General features: G+C 41.2%; 1 protein-coding gene across 1 annotated transcript in view; it reads left to right on the top strand.

The window, feature by feature from the left end:
- ZNRF3 (zinc and ring finger 3) overlaps nt 1-18076 on the top strand; it is a 221757-nt gene that overhangs the window by 142358 nt on the left and 61323 nt on the right. Inside the window, exon 2 of the mRNA XM_068271636.1 lies at nt 4275-4400. Within this exon, the coding sequence (XP_068127737.1) occupies nt 4275-4400 (126 nt within the window). The remainder of the gene's footprint in view (nt 1-4274; nt 4401-18076) is intronic.

Genomic DNA, 18076 nt, shown 5'->3' with positions numbered 1-18076 from the left:
CTTTATTAATGCTGTGTGGTTCTACAAGAAAGGCTGAGCTTCTGTAATGCTAGGTACACACGATACAATTTTCTGGCAGATTTACCTGCCATATAGATTTTTTACAACAGGTCCGATCTACATTTCAATCGATCTTTCGTTCATTTTTCTGATCGATTTCCGTTCACTTCTATGAAAATCGATTGGAAAATCGATCAAAATTCAGATCGGACATTTTGGAAAAAATCGATCTGCCAAGGAAATCTGCCAGAAAATTGTATCATGTGTACCCAGCATAAGGGCCGCAAGATAGCCTTTCCTGTGTAGTGAATTAGCTGCTACTTTGGCTGCTGCCATCTAGTGGATTATTTGCATATTGCAGTTGCCTGTGCTTTGCAATATATAAATTCTCTTTCTTGAAAGCACCTAGTTTGAACAATAGTGTTGAGATATCAGAGGGTCTAGGTCATTTTTAGATGAGTTTACTGATGTTTGAGGCTTATGATTCCTACCCCTGACCAGCTGGTCATGTGCCATCAATCTAGAGTACCAGCTGGTCATGTGGTTAGTCACTTGACTGGAGGAGGAGAAAAGGCTTCCCCTTCTGCTGTTTCTTACACAGTTTTGAAGAAAGAGTTGTAGGTCTTTGTACATGGATACTTTTGCTAAAATGCAGCTGTCAGAATGTGCTGGCAGCTTTCTTTATCATGTTCCATATTTGTTCTTATATTTTTAGAGAGCCTTTATAATTCTCATGCCTACACTGAATTGTGGCTGACTTGATGCTTTGTTCTTACTTGCCCTGCTGTTCACAAAACAGCCATTCAAATGATATCTATGCTGGATCTTCCATTGGACACCATAGGCATGTGACTATATGTATCTCAGGATGTAGGTATCGAAGGCTCTATAAAAATTACCGCATATGCCTAGTTTCCTAAAATGTTCCTGCTTGCTTCCTACCCCGATTTAGTAAGTGAATAACAGCACTAAAAAGAAAAGAAAAAGCTAATAACGACCTTGGGACAATGTACTTTGATTACCGTACTTTTTCATAAGCTGGGAGTTGAAAAAGTTTTTTACTGACAATGTGTAAAGGCAACTCATGAGAAAAGTTTATTTAATTGACAGAAACATTACATGACAAATATTAGAGAAATAGTATGCGATAAGGAAGTAAAATATGTTAACTTTGCAGAGAATCGACCAGTAGAAAGCACAGAATATACAAATAATTAACAAAAATAATAAACTGAAAAAGGACTACAAACAAGTACAAGGAGTAAGATACAGAAGTGCAGCTGAAACAAAAGATACAACTAAATTGCAACACAACCCTGTATACAGTTCATATAAAGTCTCAACTCTCCTTGCTTCTGCTTATTTATAGCTCCATACTCATACCCCTTCTTATTGCACATTCATCCTGATCAGAGCTCCTCAAGACCTTAGCACACAAAAAGAACAAACTTAAGCTGAAAACCCACCACAAGACTTTCGGAAGATGGCTCAGGTAACATGAAAGATGCAACAAATGATCGTTCCCCAATCTATCCTCTGAAATTGCGTACTGCAGGAACAAACAACGCTCAGGCGCGAATTTGAACAATTGCGGTAATTAGCATGGGGGTCAAGAGGGATCGCCGTCCACGACGGGATCCGTCATGACGGTCGTTCAAAACAAACGATTGTCGTGCGTAATCGGCTGTCATTTACCATTGTTTAAATAAATTTTGTTACATGATATGTGATTACACGCAAGCAGTCGTTTAACTTTTAAGATTCGTCACGAAAATCTTCTGGTGGGTACGAGTCTTAACCTTTTGTTGCTGTATATAGTTTGAGTGACTTCTAGGACTGACAGTTGATGCTCACATAGCCCGCAGAGTTACCTGGAAAGCCTTGAATTAACAAGAAGTGGGCCATTGTGATGTTTTGTGAAACTACACCGCATAACGAAATTCTGTAAATCTTTGTGGAAATGATCAGTTTTGGTGAAACACTGTTTTTGCTGTGAAATTGTTTTTGAAAATGTTGCCGGCTTATCCTTCATGTCAGGAACCGGCCTGGGGGCTGGAGCCCTCTGACTGGAAATGGTTAACTTTATCTGAATAGCTGCATTTTTAATGTTGATAGTGTTGGTTTCCGATCTTTTAGATGACCAAAAACAAGGCCGTTTATAATTTTACATTAAATACATTTCTGTGTTGATGAATACGCTGATTTTTGATTTGAGGTAGCAGCTGACATGAAGACCATAAGCCTTATGGGAGGATGTAGTGGCACATTTTGCGTTATAAGGTGTCACACGCAGTTGTGAAGTCCACGTATGACTCATGTTGGTGTACCGATGTAGTGAGAATGTTTGGATCAATATCAGAGCTGTCTTGGCTGATCATTGGAGCATAAAGGAGATTTGAAATGAAAGTGGAGCTTGTCATAAGAATTTGTGACCCATGAGAAAGATTTGAAGACAATAATTTGCCTACGTTTCTACTCCTCACCCTCCACACCCTCCCTGCCACCCTCCCTATACACAAAACCCCCTTTTTTTCCACTCTTTGTTTTGTCTTTAATAAGTTAATCGGATTAAAGGCTCGCACATTTCAAAGAAACTTTAGGCCTCCTCAAGACAGCCCACCCCTCTCCCCTTTTTCTAATCTTTCACATCCCCCCAAATATTAGTGAAGGGGAAAGTCCTCCTTTTATCTCAGCTTTATAAAGAGGAATCTGAATCCATTCAGCATGTAGGGATGATCACGTCTTAGAACATCTCTCATCTTTTAGCGAGCAACACAACTCCAAGAGGATATAAGTAGCTCTTTTCTCTGGTCCATTTGTGGCCATTGTTATCTAGTCGGTTTGAAGCTTAAGAACTGTATCATTAGAAAAAAAGTCCCAACATTGTTTAAATTATAATATATTCAGTTGATAAAAACATCTTCAAGCCTCTGTATAGTAAATTGTGTGCTCTCAATCGATTTACTGTCGTCAGGTACAAATTAGATGCACACATAATATAAATGCTTTAAGTCGGCTGTTATTGATTGTTTTCCTTGTCTTCTACCTTACCCGTCTCGATATTAAAGGAATCAGATTGGTTATTGATTACAGTGCTGCTACCGCCAGCTTTGTAGTAGTTGGCGTGGTACAAAGCATTTCAACTGCACACCACTGCTGCCCATGGCTTTAGGTACGTACACACATCCAACTTTTTTGAACAACTTGTCGTCCGACTTGTTGGTTGAATGACAAGTTGGCTGTGTGTACGCGCTGTCGAGTGACTGATAACAGCCAGTTTGCGCGATCCGCTCAGTGGATCCGTTGGACTAACTGTGTACAAACGACTTTTAGTCGTTTGTCCAAGTCGTTTGATCAGTCATTTAATATAGTCCATTGTTCTATCCAGTCCATTGTCCATTACCAAGTTGGTTTAACGATATGTAAACTAGGTAAATTAGCATATCAGCCGCTTTGTTGGTCAGCGTGTACGTAACGTCTGAACGACTTGTTGTTTGCTCTACAAGTCGTCCAAACGCATGTCGGACGACAAGTAGTCCGAAATAGCTGAACGTGTGTACGCACCTTTTGGCTACACCCCCACTGTGTCTGCCACTGGAATAGCCTTTCTAGACCAATCTTTAATTGTAAAAAGTGATTAAACATTGATCAAGAATGCCTTGGCTTGTAAAACCTTTTCAATAGAGTCAATATTTTTGCGCTGACAGTGAATAAGAACCCAGAATCAACCAGTCACAGGAGAGAAAAGTTGCAGTGCTCCCCTGTGTAAGTGAATCTGTCCCCTGCATAGTGAATGTGCCTCCTTCCTAGCCATGTTTGTGCAGTTTCATATGTGCCCAGTCTGCCATTAAGTGGATTAATACCAGCCCTACCCATGTGCCTTACCTAAGCAAGGTATTTTCCCTCTAGTTTTTCTACTTTAATAAGTCATATTTATCTACCGTATCTTCTGCAGTTGCCATCATCTAATTATTGCAGAGTGCCTTCCTAAACATATTTTATATTGAAATCTGAATTAATTTCCATTGGGGCAGTGTCGTGGCTCCACACGGATAGTCTGGTGCCAGAAACCTCTTCACATTTAAGAACTTGTCGAGAGTCCTTATTATTCTCTTACAGGGAGCGGCAGTAAGGAGGTTTTGTATTGTCTGCGTTGTGTCCATCTGATCTTTTCAAGTAAATTTGTGGTTTATTTATATGTATGTCTCCTGCATAGTTTTATTCAGCGTGGTGTTGTCTATTTTCATTGATTGTTTGTCCATTGTTTATTTCAGATGCATCCACTTGGACTTTGCAACAACAACGATGAGGAAGATCTGTACGAGTATGGCTGGGTTGGCGTGGTGAAACTGGAACAGCCTGAAATGGATCCTAAGCCTTGTCTAACTGTCTTGGGAAAAGTAAGCACTGCTTGGCATTTTACATATCACGCAAATCATGTTACTAGTGGACACCTAGTGTAAACTCTCACATAGTTTTTGCTTCAACATTATGCTTATCGTGTAACTCCAGTCACTGTGTCTGAAAACTGCTGATCATGAAACCTGTGTTATATTCTCTGACCACAGTACTTATGCTGTATACATTTGTCTGACTATGTATACACACTGCTCTAGTGATCCAAATACTGCTGCCAATTTGGATTGGCCCAATTCCAACTTTAGAAAAATTGTAACAATTTATCAGCGCAAACAATGAGTATCTCATTATCATATCTGTTAGGCCTGCTTTACACAACACTGAAAATCGTTCAGTTTTCCCCATTGGAGAGCAGCACGTACATGGACATGTTAACTACCATATGTTAAATAGAATGTGTTCATATATGTCCATTGTTGAAGGATCCACTGTCTCCATAGCAGTGAGCAGAACGCACGTTGGTGCAGTAATGGTAATTGGTCAGAACGGATACTCTGGAGACAAAGGTTCAATGCCGTGGATGGTGACGGTGCATCTGCTGTCACCGTTCACAGCAGAAATCCAAAGCAGTGTGAACCAAGCAATTTGAGAATGCACAGGAGCGTGAAACAGTCATCAGGCCTTATTGCTCCTATTTACATCACCCCACAGCCTTTGGGATTGGGTTTGGGTCATCCATGTTGGTAAAACGATTCATGTAAGTGTTTGTCACCCAGTAAAGTTCGTCTATGTGCAGCAGTGCCGGGAGCATCTGTATATCTTCTTCAGCAAGCAATGTGAACCAGTCTCCTGAGCATATTTATCTGCACAGACTGCAAATAAATGGCATTATTATCCATATATATATAGTTCTGTAAGCAATAACAATTTAAACGTTTACCAGTTGGTAAGGTGTTGGGGAATGGCTCACTGGTGGAGTCAACCGAATAGAATTCTACTGGTCAAATCAACCAGTCTGTGGCCACCTTTACAGTGATCAATACAGATGTAAGGTTTCTTATGTTTCTCATGCAGGTGAAATTGTGAAGTATGAATCAGAAAGGGGAAAATGACTCATGACTGGCTGGTTGTAATCATATGTTTTTGTGATAATTCAAATTCTCATCTTTATGGCAATGCATTGGCAACCTGTGGGTCAGTGACATTAGTGTGTGTGAATGGTCTCTAAAGGGTTTGATTTTTATTTTCGTTTGTAGTTCTGGTTTAACCATTTAGAGCAGGGGTCCCCAAACGTTTTAGGTCAAGGGCTGGAACAACATACTTCAGACTACTTGAGGGCCGGAACATACATAAACTGATGTTGAAAAACATTACATTGAATTTAGGTATTAAGAATCAATGTAAAAAGAATATCTGCATTTTCTCTCATCACTGCTAAAGTGCTTGTATAGCGCACACTATACACATTAGTATAATTTGCATAGAGACACATTTGTACTCCAACTTTAAAGAAAACCTGAACTGAAAATTAAAAGTCAAAATAAATATACACAGGTCATACTTACCTCCCTTATAGTCTACTCATCAACCTCTTTCTCCCCTCCCGCGTCCTGTTTGTCCACTGTGATCAAGGGAATTCTCCGTCCTCCATTTTGAAAATGGCCATTACCCCATAACAGCTTTCTGGTCAGCACACTGTTAAACTGTAACATCGCCCACTTGAGCAATATGGAAACATAGACATTACCTGGCACATCAGTTGACCTCTCAGCTATAACTGACAGCAACTGATTTATAACTGACAGCAACTGATATATTTCAGTTCTGACAAAATGTTGTCAGAACTGGAAGGGATCATTGTCAGAAGTAAATGGTGAGCGTCTGAGAGGAACTGGATGCCAAGGTAACTATGTAATGTTCATTTGAAGTTACCTCATGTGTTTATTTTAAATAATTTTACTCAGTTCAGGTTTAGCACAGCGTAACTGATCACACCTCTGCCAACTGTTTAATAAACCAGTACACTGTTCACCCCCGTTTTACAGTGTGTCAAAGAGGGTTTCAATGAATTGCCCCACTGGCATCTACTTTGGCACAGAGGATGGATAATTACATTATGAGAAATGGGGGAATCTATCCTGCACATATTTTTTCAATAGAAGTGGAGAAAATTGGTGTGTGTGTGTGTGTGTGTGTGTGTGTGTGTGTGTGTGTGGTAAGGGGGGGGGGGGGGAGGGGGGGCAGGGGGAAACGGAGGTCTGATCAGTCTTATTAACAGGGGGAAACATAGGTCTGATCAGTCTTATTAATAGGGATTTTGTTTTGGTTGCATTCTGGTATATTTATTCATTTATTGTATTTATAAAGCTGCCAACATATTAAGCAGAGCTGTTTTACTTCTATGCTTGCACAAATAATTTACAAATCAAATAGATATCACTTACTGTATGCAAGAAATGTCCTTTTAATGATGGTTTAGTTTTCCTAGAGTCTTATGTGTTTATGTACATGCACACATCATCATTTTATATGCACAATTTTTTTATGTGTGTAATTACATCAGCGTTCGTATTTTTGGCAGCAAGCAGTATATTTATTTTTGGCCTCCACACTCCTTTAATCAATTAAATCCTGATTTTCAGGCGTTCTCCTCTTATTTCCTTGTGGGTTTTAAAGGAGCTTTGCCAAGAAAAAAAGGTATGGGACGTGTTTAATCACTGGGCTAACACTTCATATAGTAGTGTGGATTTCTTACATGCCAGTCAGTTCTAGGTTTGAACCCTGTATATGACTATGTATTCCTTCTGTAACTCTGTGCTATCTAGTATGTGTGTCCATTTGGAAAATGCCATGTGTAAAAAATAATTGTTGTGTGCAGTTCAGTTTTTCTGAGGCTATAGAGGCATTGCATCCATCTGGCAATAAGTTGTGTAGTATTCATCCTTACTTTTCACAAACCAGATCCTCGGAGTCCTGGTGTATCACCATGGTCTAATCTGGACCTGACTATGGACTTGAGTGTTCTCTGCCTCCACATATGATTGCTGCCTGGTGTCTGTAGTGGTTTAGAAGGCAGTAAGTAATGTCACCAGGAGGGTGAGAGGGGGTCCTGGCTGGGTCAGAAACATTTTAAAAGGATGGGTGGAGGTGTGGCAGGGTTGGCAGAGGCGTGGCAGAAATAAGAGTAAATGTGGGCGGTTTTGTGGATAAGGAAGGCTAGTCAAACACTACTAGCAGTCACTGATGGTGACAGAACCTCTCTGCATCGCCATAGACTGCATCGCCACAGAACCGCGCGGTAACGTAGGTTTGTCCTTGCGAACCAGTGCTGCGCAGGTGGTAAGGTCAGTGGCACAGTTCTGGAACCATGGGCCCCCAATGCTGATTTTGTTCTTGGCCTATAACAATCATGACAGGAAAAACCAAAACTTCATTCAACAGCCACAATGGGGCGTATTCACTATACAGTGGTAAAATTGCCCTGGCGACGTACACGTTTCGTACCTGTTGGAAATACCAGTAAAACTGACATGCGCACAGATCTGTTGTATTTTTACTGCCACCTGTAAGCAGCAGAGGAGAAATGCACTTTTTTTGAGTATGTGTACACAGGCAGTGCAATTCTACCATTTTTACTCAATAGTGGCCGATTAACCATATCATGCTCTGAGCTTCAGGCCCATGTGGGCATCATGCACGCTCCTATGGCGCACAAGCACTATTGCAGAATGGACACTTCTCTAATATGATACTTTGTAGGAAGTGGTTAAAAATGAGATGCAAACTTGCTGTAATGTGATGTGGCCTTCAGCTCATTATAAATAGGGCCCTGAGACACTGCAGTGACACTGGGCAGAAATATTGAAATGTAACTTTTATTGCTATTTCTGTCCCAGTCGTGCACGGCTTCTCTTAGAAAGAAAGCATGCACTTTCTATAGTTCAGAAAATAGTCTGAATTTCCCTACATCAAGTGCCAGTGGGATAATGTCTGAGTATAGGCACCAATTAGTGGCAAAAGGATGAGGTGTATCCGCTCTATGTTTCTGCAGATTGTTTACTGTGCAGCCAGTTCCTACATCCCATCATTAAAGAGAAGCGGAGCTATGGGTCAAGCAGCCCTGTCACTTTCCTCTGGGTGTGGGACCAGCCAGAAATAGCACAGGTGCCATGCTTGCCCCCGGTACAAACATTACAAGATTCACCTTTGAAAATGTTCCAGAGAATGACAGATTCTATGCTAGTTGTGTCTCTGCTGAATACCTCTGGCACTGTAGACTGCTGTCCTGTTTTTCCCAGCCGCATAATGTGAACTGTCAGTGCACTGTGTTTATCTGGAGCAGTGGACAACATGGTAAACACAAGATCATTAAAGCCTAACTCCAGCCTAACTAAAAATATCGTTTTAGTTTGTATAGTATTGCAAGCAGACTAAAAGAACAACTAAAGTGAGAAGAGTATATAGAGGCTGACATATTTATTTCTTTTTAAACAATACCAGTTACCTGGCTGTTCTACTGGTCTATTTGGCTGCAGTAGTGTCTGAATCACACAATAACACATCTGTAAGGTGACTTCCTGTTCATGCCAGTCACGTGACATTGCGTGTACCCGCAGGGAGATAAATTGGGGGATGTCACTGGATCCATCTTCCTGCGTCGCTATGGTGACTATTCATCTTTAGGCTTTACCATTTCAGTGCCTTCTGCAAAAAGTGGTGAGTTGAGGAAAAGCTTTCTATTTGAGTGGTCTCTTAAGGTGGCCATACACTTACAGATTTGCAGCAGATTTGACCATCAGGTAGATTTCTGTCAAATGCCTGTCAAGTCGAATCTGACAGGAGTCTATCTGATGTGTGCCACACACTAGGAACAGATTTCCAACAGATTTCAGGATTAAATCCATTGGAAATCGATCTAAATGCATTATTGGACCATTAGATCCAATGCAACTCTATAGGCCATCAATCTGCTGCCAGCAGCAGATCAACCTAGATTTTCCATCCTGTCAGATAGATCAAATCAATCAAAATCGACCGCAAATCGATCGAATGGGGAATTTGATAGAATCGATATCTGATTGATCGATTCTATAGAATCGGTCGATCGATGGCTGAAATCGACCAGTGTATGGGCCCCTTTAGGAGATTTTCCAGCCTTTCACACATTATACTAGTAGCTTCATATACATGTATAAAGCAAAACAGTCAATACTGCTAAAGCAAACATGAGTTTTACTCAATTTTTAGCAGCAGGAATGAACTCAATGGTTATTAGTTCTGTGTTTATACCATGGGTGAGGTACCGCAATATCACCAAAATGGGTTCACAGACAGAAGGAACAACCTGGTTATCTTAACGTTTGAAAGGAGAAAGATGGGCTTTTTTAGCACAGACATATTCGGGCAAAAGACACACCCCAGCCTCCCAGACTTTATTACACAATATCTAGTATTTGGGGAAAAGACATTTTCCTTTTTCATTACATTCCATTTTTTGCTAATCTTGCTTCATATTAGTTGATAAACAAGGCCATAATTTATAGAAACATAAATCGTTGAAAAGCTGTTTTCAAGGTTGTGTCATCTCCAACATTGGAATTGTTATGGATGTTTTATGTGTCTCCGGTTAGCAGGCATAGTTGTAGTCAGAAGTAATTTTCATGTGCGTCCTCGTCACCCTGGAGGGGGGACACCTGCCTCTGCAATAAGCCTTCTTTGATGTTCTGCAGGCAGTGATAGGCGGGAATAAGACAAGGACGGGGAGGCCTAGACTAAAAGACAAGCAATGTCCAGACATGTCAAAGAGGAATTGAGTGTTTATATATGGAACCACAGCCTCCCAAGCATTCTGTCAGAGAGGTGTGTGTATGAGACTGCGGGAATCATGAAAATACGTACTCACACACAACTACACACGCTGCACTCAGCTTGTATATGGGAGGATCTCTTTTGAGAAATAATTTAGTGTGCTTGAAGTGATTGTTCCATCATTGAATTACTTATCTTTATTGCATACTTAACTACTCTGAAGGTTGTAACCACAGGAAATGAATTCTTACTACCTTTTGGCTATTTCCATCCTTTGAAAACTCTGAGATGACAGTAGCTCTGATTCACAAAGTGTGTCCTGTAGAATGGCACTATGATGTGCTAAATAAAATTATCTTCTAAGTTACTCTTTTTCAGTTGCGCGTTTCATCTTATATTCTTACTGTGCTGTTTATAGTAAGCTTCGAAATATCGGAAAAAGCAGTATGTATGATATTCAAAACATTTTGTACCATAGAGTAAGGTTTATTTACATTTCCTGCTGTGTTCAAAATTTTACTCATGCAGGGAGCAGTATCAGTTGTCCTTAAAGAGAACCCAACTGTCCTTGCAGCTGTAATATAGCCAGTCTGTCTTTCTGGCGCAGACTCCTTTTAAATAAATATGGTGACCAGTTGGCTAGAAAGAGTGTTCAAAACTATTGCTTCTGCTGCTCATATTATGCGGAGAATAAAGCATTTTGAAGCAATCCTAAAGTGAGGAATTTATGAGGAATACCACACAGCATTCCTGGTCCTTGGTCCCTCATGCGCTGTGGTTGGTTAAAGATATTTGTTCTGAGTCATCCTGCTAGGTCTTTACTACTCCTTGCATCCCCAAGTAGTTTTTGAAGATGAGCATATCCATTCTGCACATGCATGAGCAAATTTCCACCTTCTGAACCTGTCAGCCAAGAATCTCTGCAGTTATCTGAAGGTGTTTAGTACACCAGCATAGCAGTGGACTGAATTATACATGCCATTTGCCATTTAAAGTGGTCTGAAAGTCAGCATTTCTACTTGGCTCTAAAAGATTTCTTACAGCTTTAAAACCAGGGCTGTGGAGTTGGAGTCGGAGTCGAGGAGTCGGAGTCGGAGCAATTTTGGGCACCCGGAGTTGGAGTCGGAGTCAGTGATTTCATAAACTGAGGAGTTGGAGTCGGGAGTCTGAGTCGGATGATTTGTGTACAAAATCCAAAGCCCTGGTAAGTATTAGACTAAGGAGTCGGAGTCGAGGAGTCGGAGCCATTTTGGGTACCCAAAGTCGGAGTTGGAGTCGGAGGTTTCAGAAACTGAGGAGTCTGAGTTGGAGTCGAAAGATATTTGTACCGACTCCACAGCCCTGTTTAAAACTACTATCCCAGAAAAAAATTCTAGCAGAACACCACTGAAATGGTTAAACAAAGCACTTTCTCCTGCTATTCAGCTTTAAATCCCCATCCAAACTGGAGATGACAGTATCTTTTTACTTGTTAAACACAAATGTATCAACACTGGAATGTAAACAAATACTCTCTGAGAAACGGTCTCTGCTTCAGGCAGATACACCATTCAGAATAGCTCATTAGAAGATTTTAATATATAATAAAAAGCAGTTATAATAGAAAAAATAAAAAAATGCAATGGCAGGTTTAAGGGCAAGATAAACTACACTTTGGGAACTTGTAATTTGTAGATAGACAATATTACTTGTGCACAAAAGCAAATATGATAACTGTATGAGTAATAAAAAGTAGGACAACACATTTTTATTGAATGTTATGTCAGAGTTTCAGACCACTTTAAGAATCGAGGCTGGCCTATATTTATGATGTTACATTTCTCACTGCTATCACACAATTACTAATTTACTAACCTTTCACCGATCCTTTCTGTTTTGCAGAATTACCCAGGGAAGGGTTGCACAGTACATCATAGCAGGCAATGCTTAAAAAATCCTGTCTGGTTGTACTGAACCACTTGTGTTCTCTAACATTGTTTTCTAGCTCAGGGGAACCTTATTACAGTAAATGACACCTCATATTTTTCTGCAATTTTCGTCCTGCTCTTATGTTGGAGTGTAGTTTCTATAGCGTATACTCCTTTGCTTTGCATAGTACAAAGGGTCAGGCCATGAAGGACACAACAAGTTTAAAAAAACACGCTAAGGAAGGAAGGGAATAGCTGCTCTGTCCTGTGTCGGTTTTGCACAGAAATAGTTATCAAGCAACATGAGAAACCTAAGGCCTAAGGGCTCTGTGTAATCTTATATGTTCTGGGCCTCAAATAACCTCAAAGCCGGCTACACATCTGAGAGGGTCTTTTAATACCTCAGACACCTTCTTTCGATGAACCATACTGATGCTGGCAGCGTATTCCTCACCTCTTCATATACTCGGAGGCTTCCACCCGTTCATATTCACGTTGGTCAAGTGAAGCATGACAGAGTTATGCTTAGATCATATGGATCGTTTTTCATAAATAAACACTGCTCTTGGTCACTCTGTCTTTCCTACTGACAGTTGGGCTTTTTAGTGAGGTAATGTAAAGAACAAAGACGTGTATTGATGTGCAGTAAAAGACGTAAAAGACAGTGACCAGTAGCAATTCACCTCATTGTGGTAAAATCAAAGGAGGAATTTAATTGGTTCCTTAAAGTGAACCTTCACTCAAAAAAAAAATGAGTTTAACTTACCTGGGGCATCTACCAGCCCCCTGCAGACATCCTGTGCCCTCACAGTCGGTCACGGCTCCTCCGGTCCCCCGCCATTGCAACGCTTATTAAGATACGTGTTGCCACCTGCAATAGCATCCAGCACCAGCGGGAACACGTGCAAAGGTATGCGTGGCGGCCCGCCGACTCTGAGTCTGCAAAAACGAGACTACCAGCAGCGGGGGAACGGAGGAGCTGCGAGGGCACAGGATGGCTGCAGGAGACTGGTGCCCCAGATAAGTTAAACTCATTTTTTTGTTTTTTAATTAGAGGAACTGTCGTGAAGATCTTAAAATTTTAAAACGCATACAAATAAGAAGTACATTTCTCCCAGAGTAAAATGAGCCATAAATTACTTTTCTCCTATGTTGCTGTCACTTACAGTAGGTGGTACAAATCTGACATTACCGCCAGATTGGACTAGCCTATTTTCTCATAGGGGGGTTCTCAGGGTTTTCTTTAATTTTAAAAGCACTTGGTGAATGGCAGTTGCTCCATTCAACTGCCAAGATAATTTGCAGCGAGCAGGGAGGCTGGCCACCATCTTTGTATATATAATTTTCAGAGAATGTATTTAAAAATAATAAAGGCCATGCCAAGAATCCTCCATGAAGGCGATGGACTAGTCCAAAACCTGTCAGTAATGTCAGATTTCTACTACCTACTGTAAGTGACAGCAACATAGGAGAAAAGTAATGTATGGCTCATTTTATTCTGGAAGAAATGTACTTCTTATTTGTATCTGTTTTAAATTTTAAGATTTTTGTTCCTCTTTAAAGAGGAACTCCAGTGAAAATAATGTAGTAAAAAAAGTGCTTCATTTTTTACCATAATTATGTATAAATGATTTAGTCAGTGTTTGCTCATTGTAAAATCTTTCCTCTCCCAGATTCACATTCTGACATTTATTACATGGAGACATTGTTACTGTGGGCAGGTTATTTAGCTGTTTCTAGCTGCTCTGGCTGTTAGACAGCTAATAACAGCTGTTTCCTGTCTCTGAACATTGTTACATTGTGGCTGTTTGCCAGGAGTACCGCGGTCTTCAGAGGTTCTTGTGGGAGGGATTTCAGCACAAAATCAGTCACACAGCGCCCCCTGATGGTCTGTTTGTGAAAATCATTGTCTTTCTCATGTAAAATGGGGTATCAGCTACTGATTGGGAAAAAGTTCAATTCTTGGTTGGAGTTTCTCTTTAAGGTTCACTTTAAAGAAAATCTGTAACGAAAAAACCTCTCCTGGGGGTACTAACCTCGGGTGAGGGGGAAGCCTTAGGATCCTATTGGGGCTTCCCCCGCCCTCCTCGGTCCCACGGTGGCGGCGAAAATCCTCCCGGAGCTGCGGTGATGTAAATATTTACCTTTTGGCTCCAGCGCAGGCGCAGTATCCGCTCCTTCCCATGGAGATAGACGGAAATAGCCAATCTCCGTCAGGCAGCTCTACTGCGCAGGCGCAAGTCTCCTGTGCCTGCGCAGTAGAGCGGACCCGACGGAGATCGGCTATTTCCGCCTATCTCTGCCAGAAGAGCAGCAACAGCGCCCCCGCTGGATCCTGGAAAGATTAATATTGAACAGGCTGTCGGGTCTGTCGGGCCACTGTTCGGAGGGCTGCAGCGAGACCCCCGTGGGACAGAGGAGGACGGGGAAAGCCTCATTAGAATCCGGAGGCTTCCCCCTCCCGAGGTGAGTACCCCCCAGGGGACGTTTTTCTTGTAACGGTGTCTCTTTAAGTCACTTCCTTGTCAATGCCAAATTTTGAAGCATAAAATTCACAATCAATAAAATCATTGCTAGAGAGTTTAAAATGACTGATATGGAGGCTTCATTCATGTTCATTTTCTTTTAAACAGTGTCAGTTACTTGGGTGTCCTGCTGATCTTTCTGGCTTCGCAGTGTCGCACACAAAACAAGCATGCGACTAGTGCAGCCAGAGCACCTGATCTCCACACTCATTCTGGGTCAGTGGCTTAAAGTATTAGAGGCCCAGAATCAGCAGGAAGACCAGGTAATTGGCATTGTTTAAAATTAAATAAATATGGCCACCTTCATATCTCTTATCACAGGGCCACTGTTATTATTCCAACAAACTACATTCTACCAAAAATAGTTTTTTCTGTGCAAAGAACATCTACACACCAAAAGTTTATGAATTTTAATTTGTTCTTATCATTGGTGTTATACTACATGGGCTTTCTAACAGAGCATCAAAGTGTGTTTTCAAGCAGAGCCTCTGAAGAATTCTGACAAGTGCTTGTCAGAGAGGAACATCGGGGCTGAGCACCTCTTTAGACACCAGCACGACCGTGTCGGCGCAGTAAGCTACTGCGTGGGTGCAGCACAGCCATGCTCGTACCAGTGGAGGAGTGTGGCCCTGATTGGTCGGAAGAGAGCTGTGAAGTCGAGGAGTCCGAGCAATTTTGGGTACCTGGAGTAGGTGGTTTCATATGGTAAGGTAAGTATTTCATTTTCCACCGAAATTTAAGCTTATACTACAAAGATTTGATAAGATTGTACAATCAAGATTGTATCTTAAGTGGGCTCATTGAGGAGATTGTTTTCCAACCAATTGATCCTTTTTTCATAGATCCATATAAGGTGATGGAATATACAGTAATCTTTTATTTCTTTAGTTTTTTGTTTGTTTGTATATTATACCAACATGTTTGTGATTAGAAAAGGCTTATGCATATTTCTGAATGCAAATTGATGCAGCTTGAAAATAGACCAATCAAATCATCTATCGTCACTGGATTGGTCAATTTTTAAGCTGCGTAAATTTCAAATCAGCTTGAGATTATCATTGCATCTCCTTGACCAATCCTGTGATCTTCCTTGTGAATCCTTCCATATGCTTCTTAGTAAGTAACTGGTAAAGCTGTCTTGCTGAGATGCAAGTGATTATTACCAAAGCAGCAATGTGCATTCAAGAATCCTAATACATGTGAAATCTACCCACCTTGTGGAATTGATGTTATTGCAATACAGTTACAGACTACCCAGCAAGCTCATGGGTAACCAGAACTCCTAGGAGTGCGTAAGGGGCTGCAAAGGACCAAAGAGCCCTCATACTAAAATGTTATACAAAGCAATTGTTTGCCTTCTCAAAACAGAAGGTATTTGTGATCATTCAGATTGGAGTGAGCATATGATGTCTCCCACAATGCATCACTGCTGAATATGCAAATCATCCTTTGTTGTCCCTGTAAGCTAACCACACCTCCAGAACTGCTGGAATGCAATGATGTATCAGCTTGTTAATTGTACAGAGGCAGAGCCACAATAATCCAACATGTATACAGACTATTTCGGATTGGTTGATCCTCATCAGTGCTTGGGATAGCTTAATGTGGCTCTATGTAGTAGGACTTGAAACACCCAGTTACAGATTACCCAACAAGCACATGGTGAAACAGAACTCCTAGGAATCCGTAAGGCGCTACAAAGGACCAAAAAGCCCTCTTACTAAAATGTTATGCGAGACTTTGCCTTCTTAAAACAGAAGGTATTTGCGATTATTCAGATTGGAATGAGCATATGATGTCTCCCACGATGCACCAACACAGCCAAAGTTAGGCCACTTTCACACAGGCAGCATCAGGCTGTACTTCCACCACCTGTCAGCTATTCTGTTGTACCCGCTGGTTGCTGGGAAACGTTCAGTGCTGGCAATGGAGAGCATGCTGTACAGGTCTGTGTGAAAGGACCCGAAGGTGAAGCTGCTCCATCAGTTTACTTCATGCTTCGTAAAGACTTTTTCACCAATGAGACAAACTGAGAGGAGAATTCTGGGTATTTTTATATTGTGGCCATAATTCCTTAGGCCTCTTTCACACCAAGACGTTGCGTTTTAGGGGATGTTAAGGTCCCCTAACATGCCCCTAACGCAACGCATGGTGTTGTTGAAGTTGGACGTCAGATTGAGCCGCGTTATGCAGCTTTTGGTGCGCTGTTTTCCTTCTATCTATGCTGATAGAACAGCCGCTCTAAGATAGTGATGGGAAGTCCGGATCTTTTCAAGGATTCTGATGATTCGAATCGGATCATTGAAAAGATCCGGATCTTTGAACCAAATCATTTGAATCATTTTACTAGGGAAGCAGACTGGGGGTGAAATGACTGGTCACTAGCAGGACACTACTTTTTTCCATGCACTGTACATATTCTGTATGTTCTTGTTTCTTCCAGACAGACATCCACTGTGAACCGAATCGTTCATTGTGATGATCCGGATGATTCGACTCACAAAAAAGATCCGGATCAAATGAACGATTCATGATCCGGACAACACTACAAGTCCAGGTTACGTCTCCACAACACTTTCATTCAACATGTAGCGTTACAATGTAACGCAACGTGGGCACTGTGAACAACACATTGATGTTTCATTACTGTGAGTTGGGCTGCGTTACAGGCTGCTGGAACGTGGGACTTTATCGTCCCAATGTGAAAGCAATTTAAAACTATTGTAACAGCTGCAGACTAAAGTTGAAAGCAAATATTTAGTGGAACTCTCTTACAGAATGGTTTGTGTAGTGCATACGCTATATAGATTTTTGTACCAAAGCAACGTAACCCATTAAGAGCAGCAGCAAGCAGAGATATTGGGCAGGCGGATGGCATTGAGACATATGAATGAATGCTGCTGCCCTGTAACTAGTTTGGCATGACAAAATCAATAATGCAAGTAGTTAGCATTATTGATTAGGGCCTAAATGTAGGCCGTTTAATAGTTTAAACCTTTTATATACGATTGCATAATGAAATGAGGCAGAAATAATGGAAAAAGCATTTTTTTTCTAGTATAACCTGTCAAATGATTTTTCCTATTTTGAGGTCAGCTTGTTTTCATTTTGGCAATTTATTTTCACTTTTTATAGCTCATCTTCTTTTTTTCAAGTAGTATGTCAAGATCTAAAGAACTCAGCGAGCTAATCCCCAGCAGCCATTGGCTATGTTTGAGAAAGACAAGAGATTTTTTGTCATGATAAGATGCTTTGATGTTGATTTGGGGGGGGGGGGGGGGGGGGGAAGTGCTTGTCGGTTGAAGACAGTCCACTTGGGATAAATCTCAGCAAAATAGAAAATAGCTAGCACTGCTAAAGTAGGCTTCCAGGCCTAAACAGAGAGAGAGAGAGAGAGAGAGAGTGTGTGTGTGTGTGTGTGTGTGTGTGTGTGTGTGTGTGTGTGTGTGTGTGTGTGTGTGTGTGTGTGTGTGTGTG

Source organism: Hyperolius riggenbachi, chromosome 1 (assembly GCF_040937935.1).
Source record: "Hyperolius riggenbachi isolate aHypRig1 chromosome 1, aHypRig1.pri, whole genome shotgun sequence".
In the NCBI taxonomy this organism is placed as follows: domain Eukaryota; kingdom Metazoa; phylum Chordata; class Amphibia; order Anura; family Hyperoliidae; genus Hyperolius; species Hyperolius riggenbachi.
Note: the sequence above shows the minus strand (reverse complement) of the source record. Positions and strands in the feature narration are given on the sequence as shown.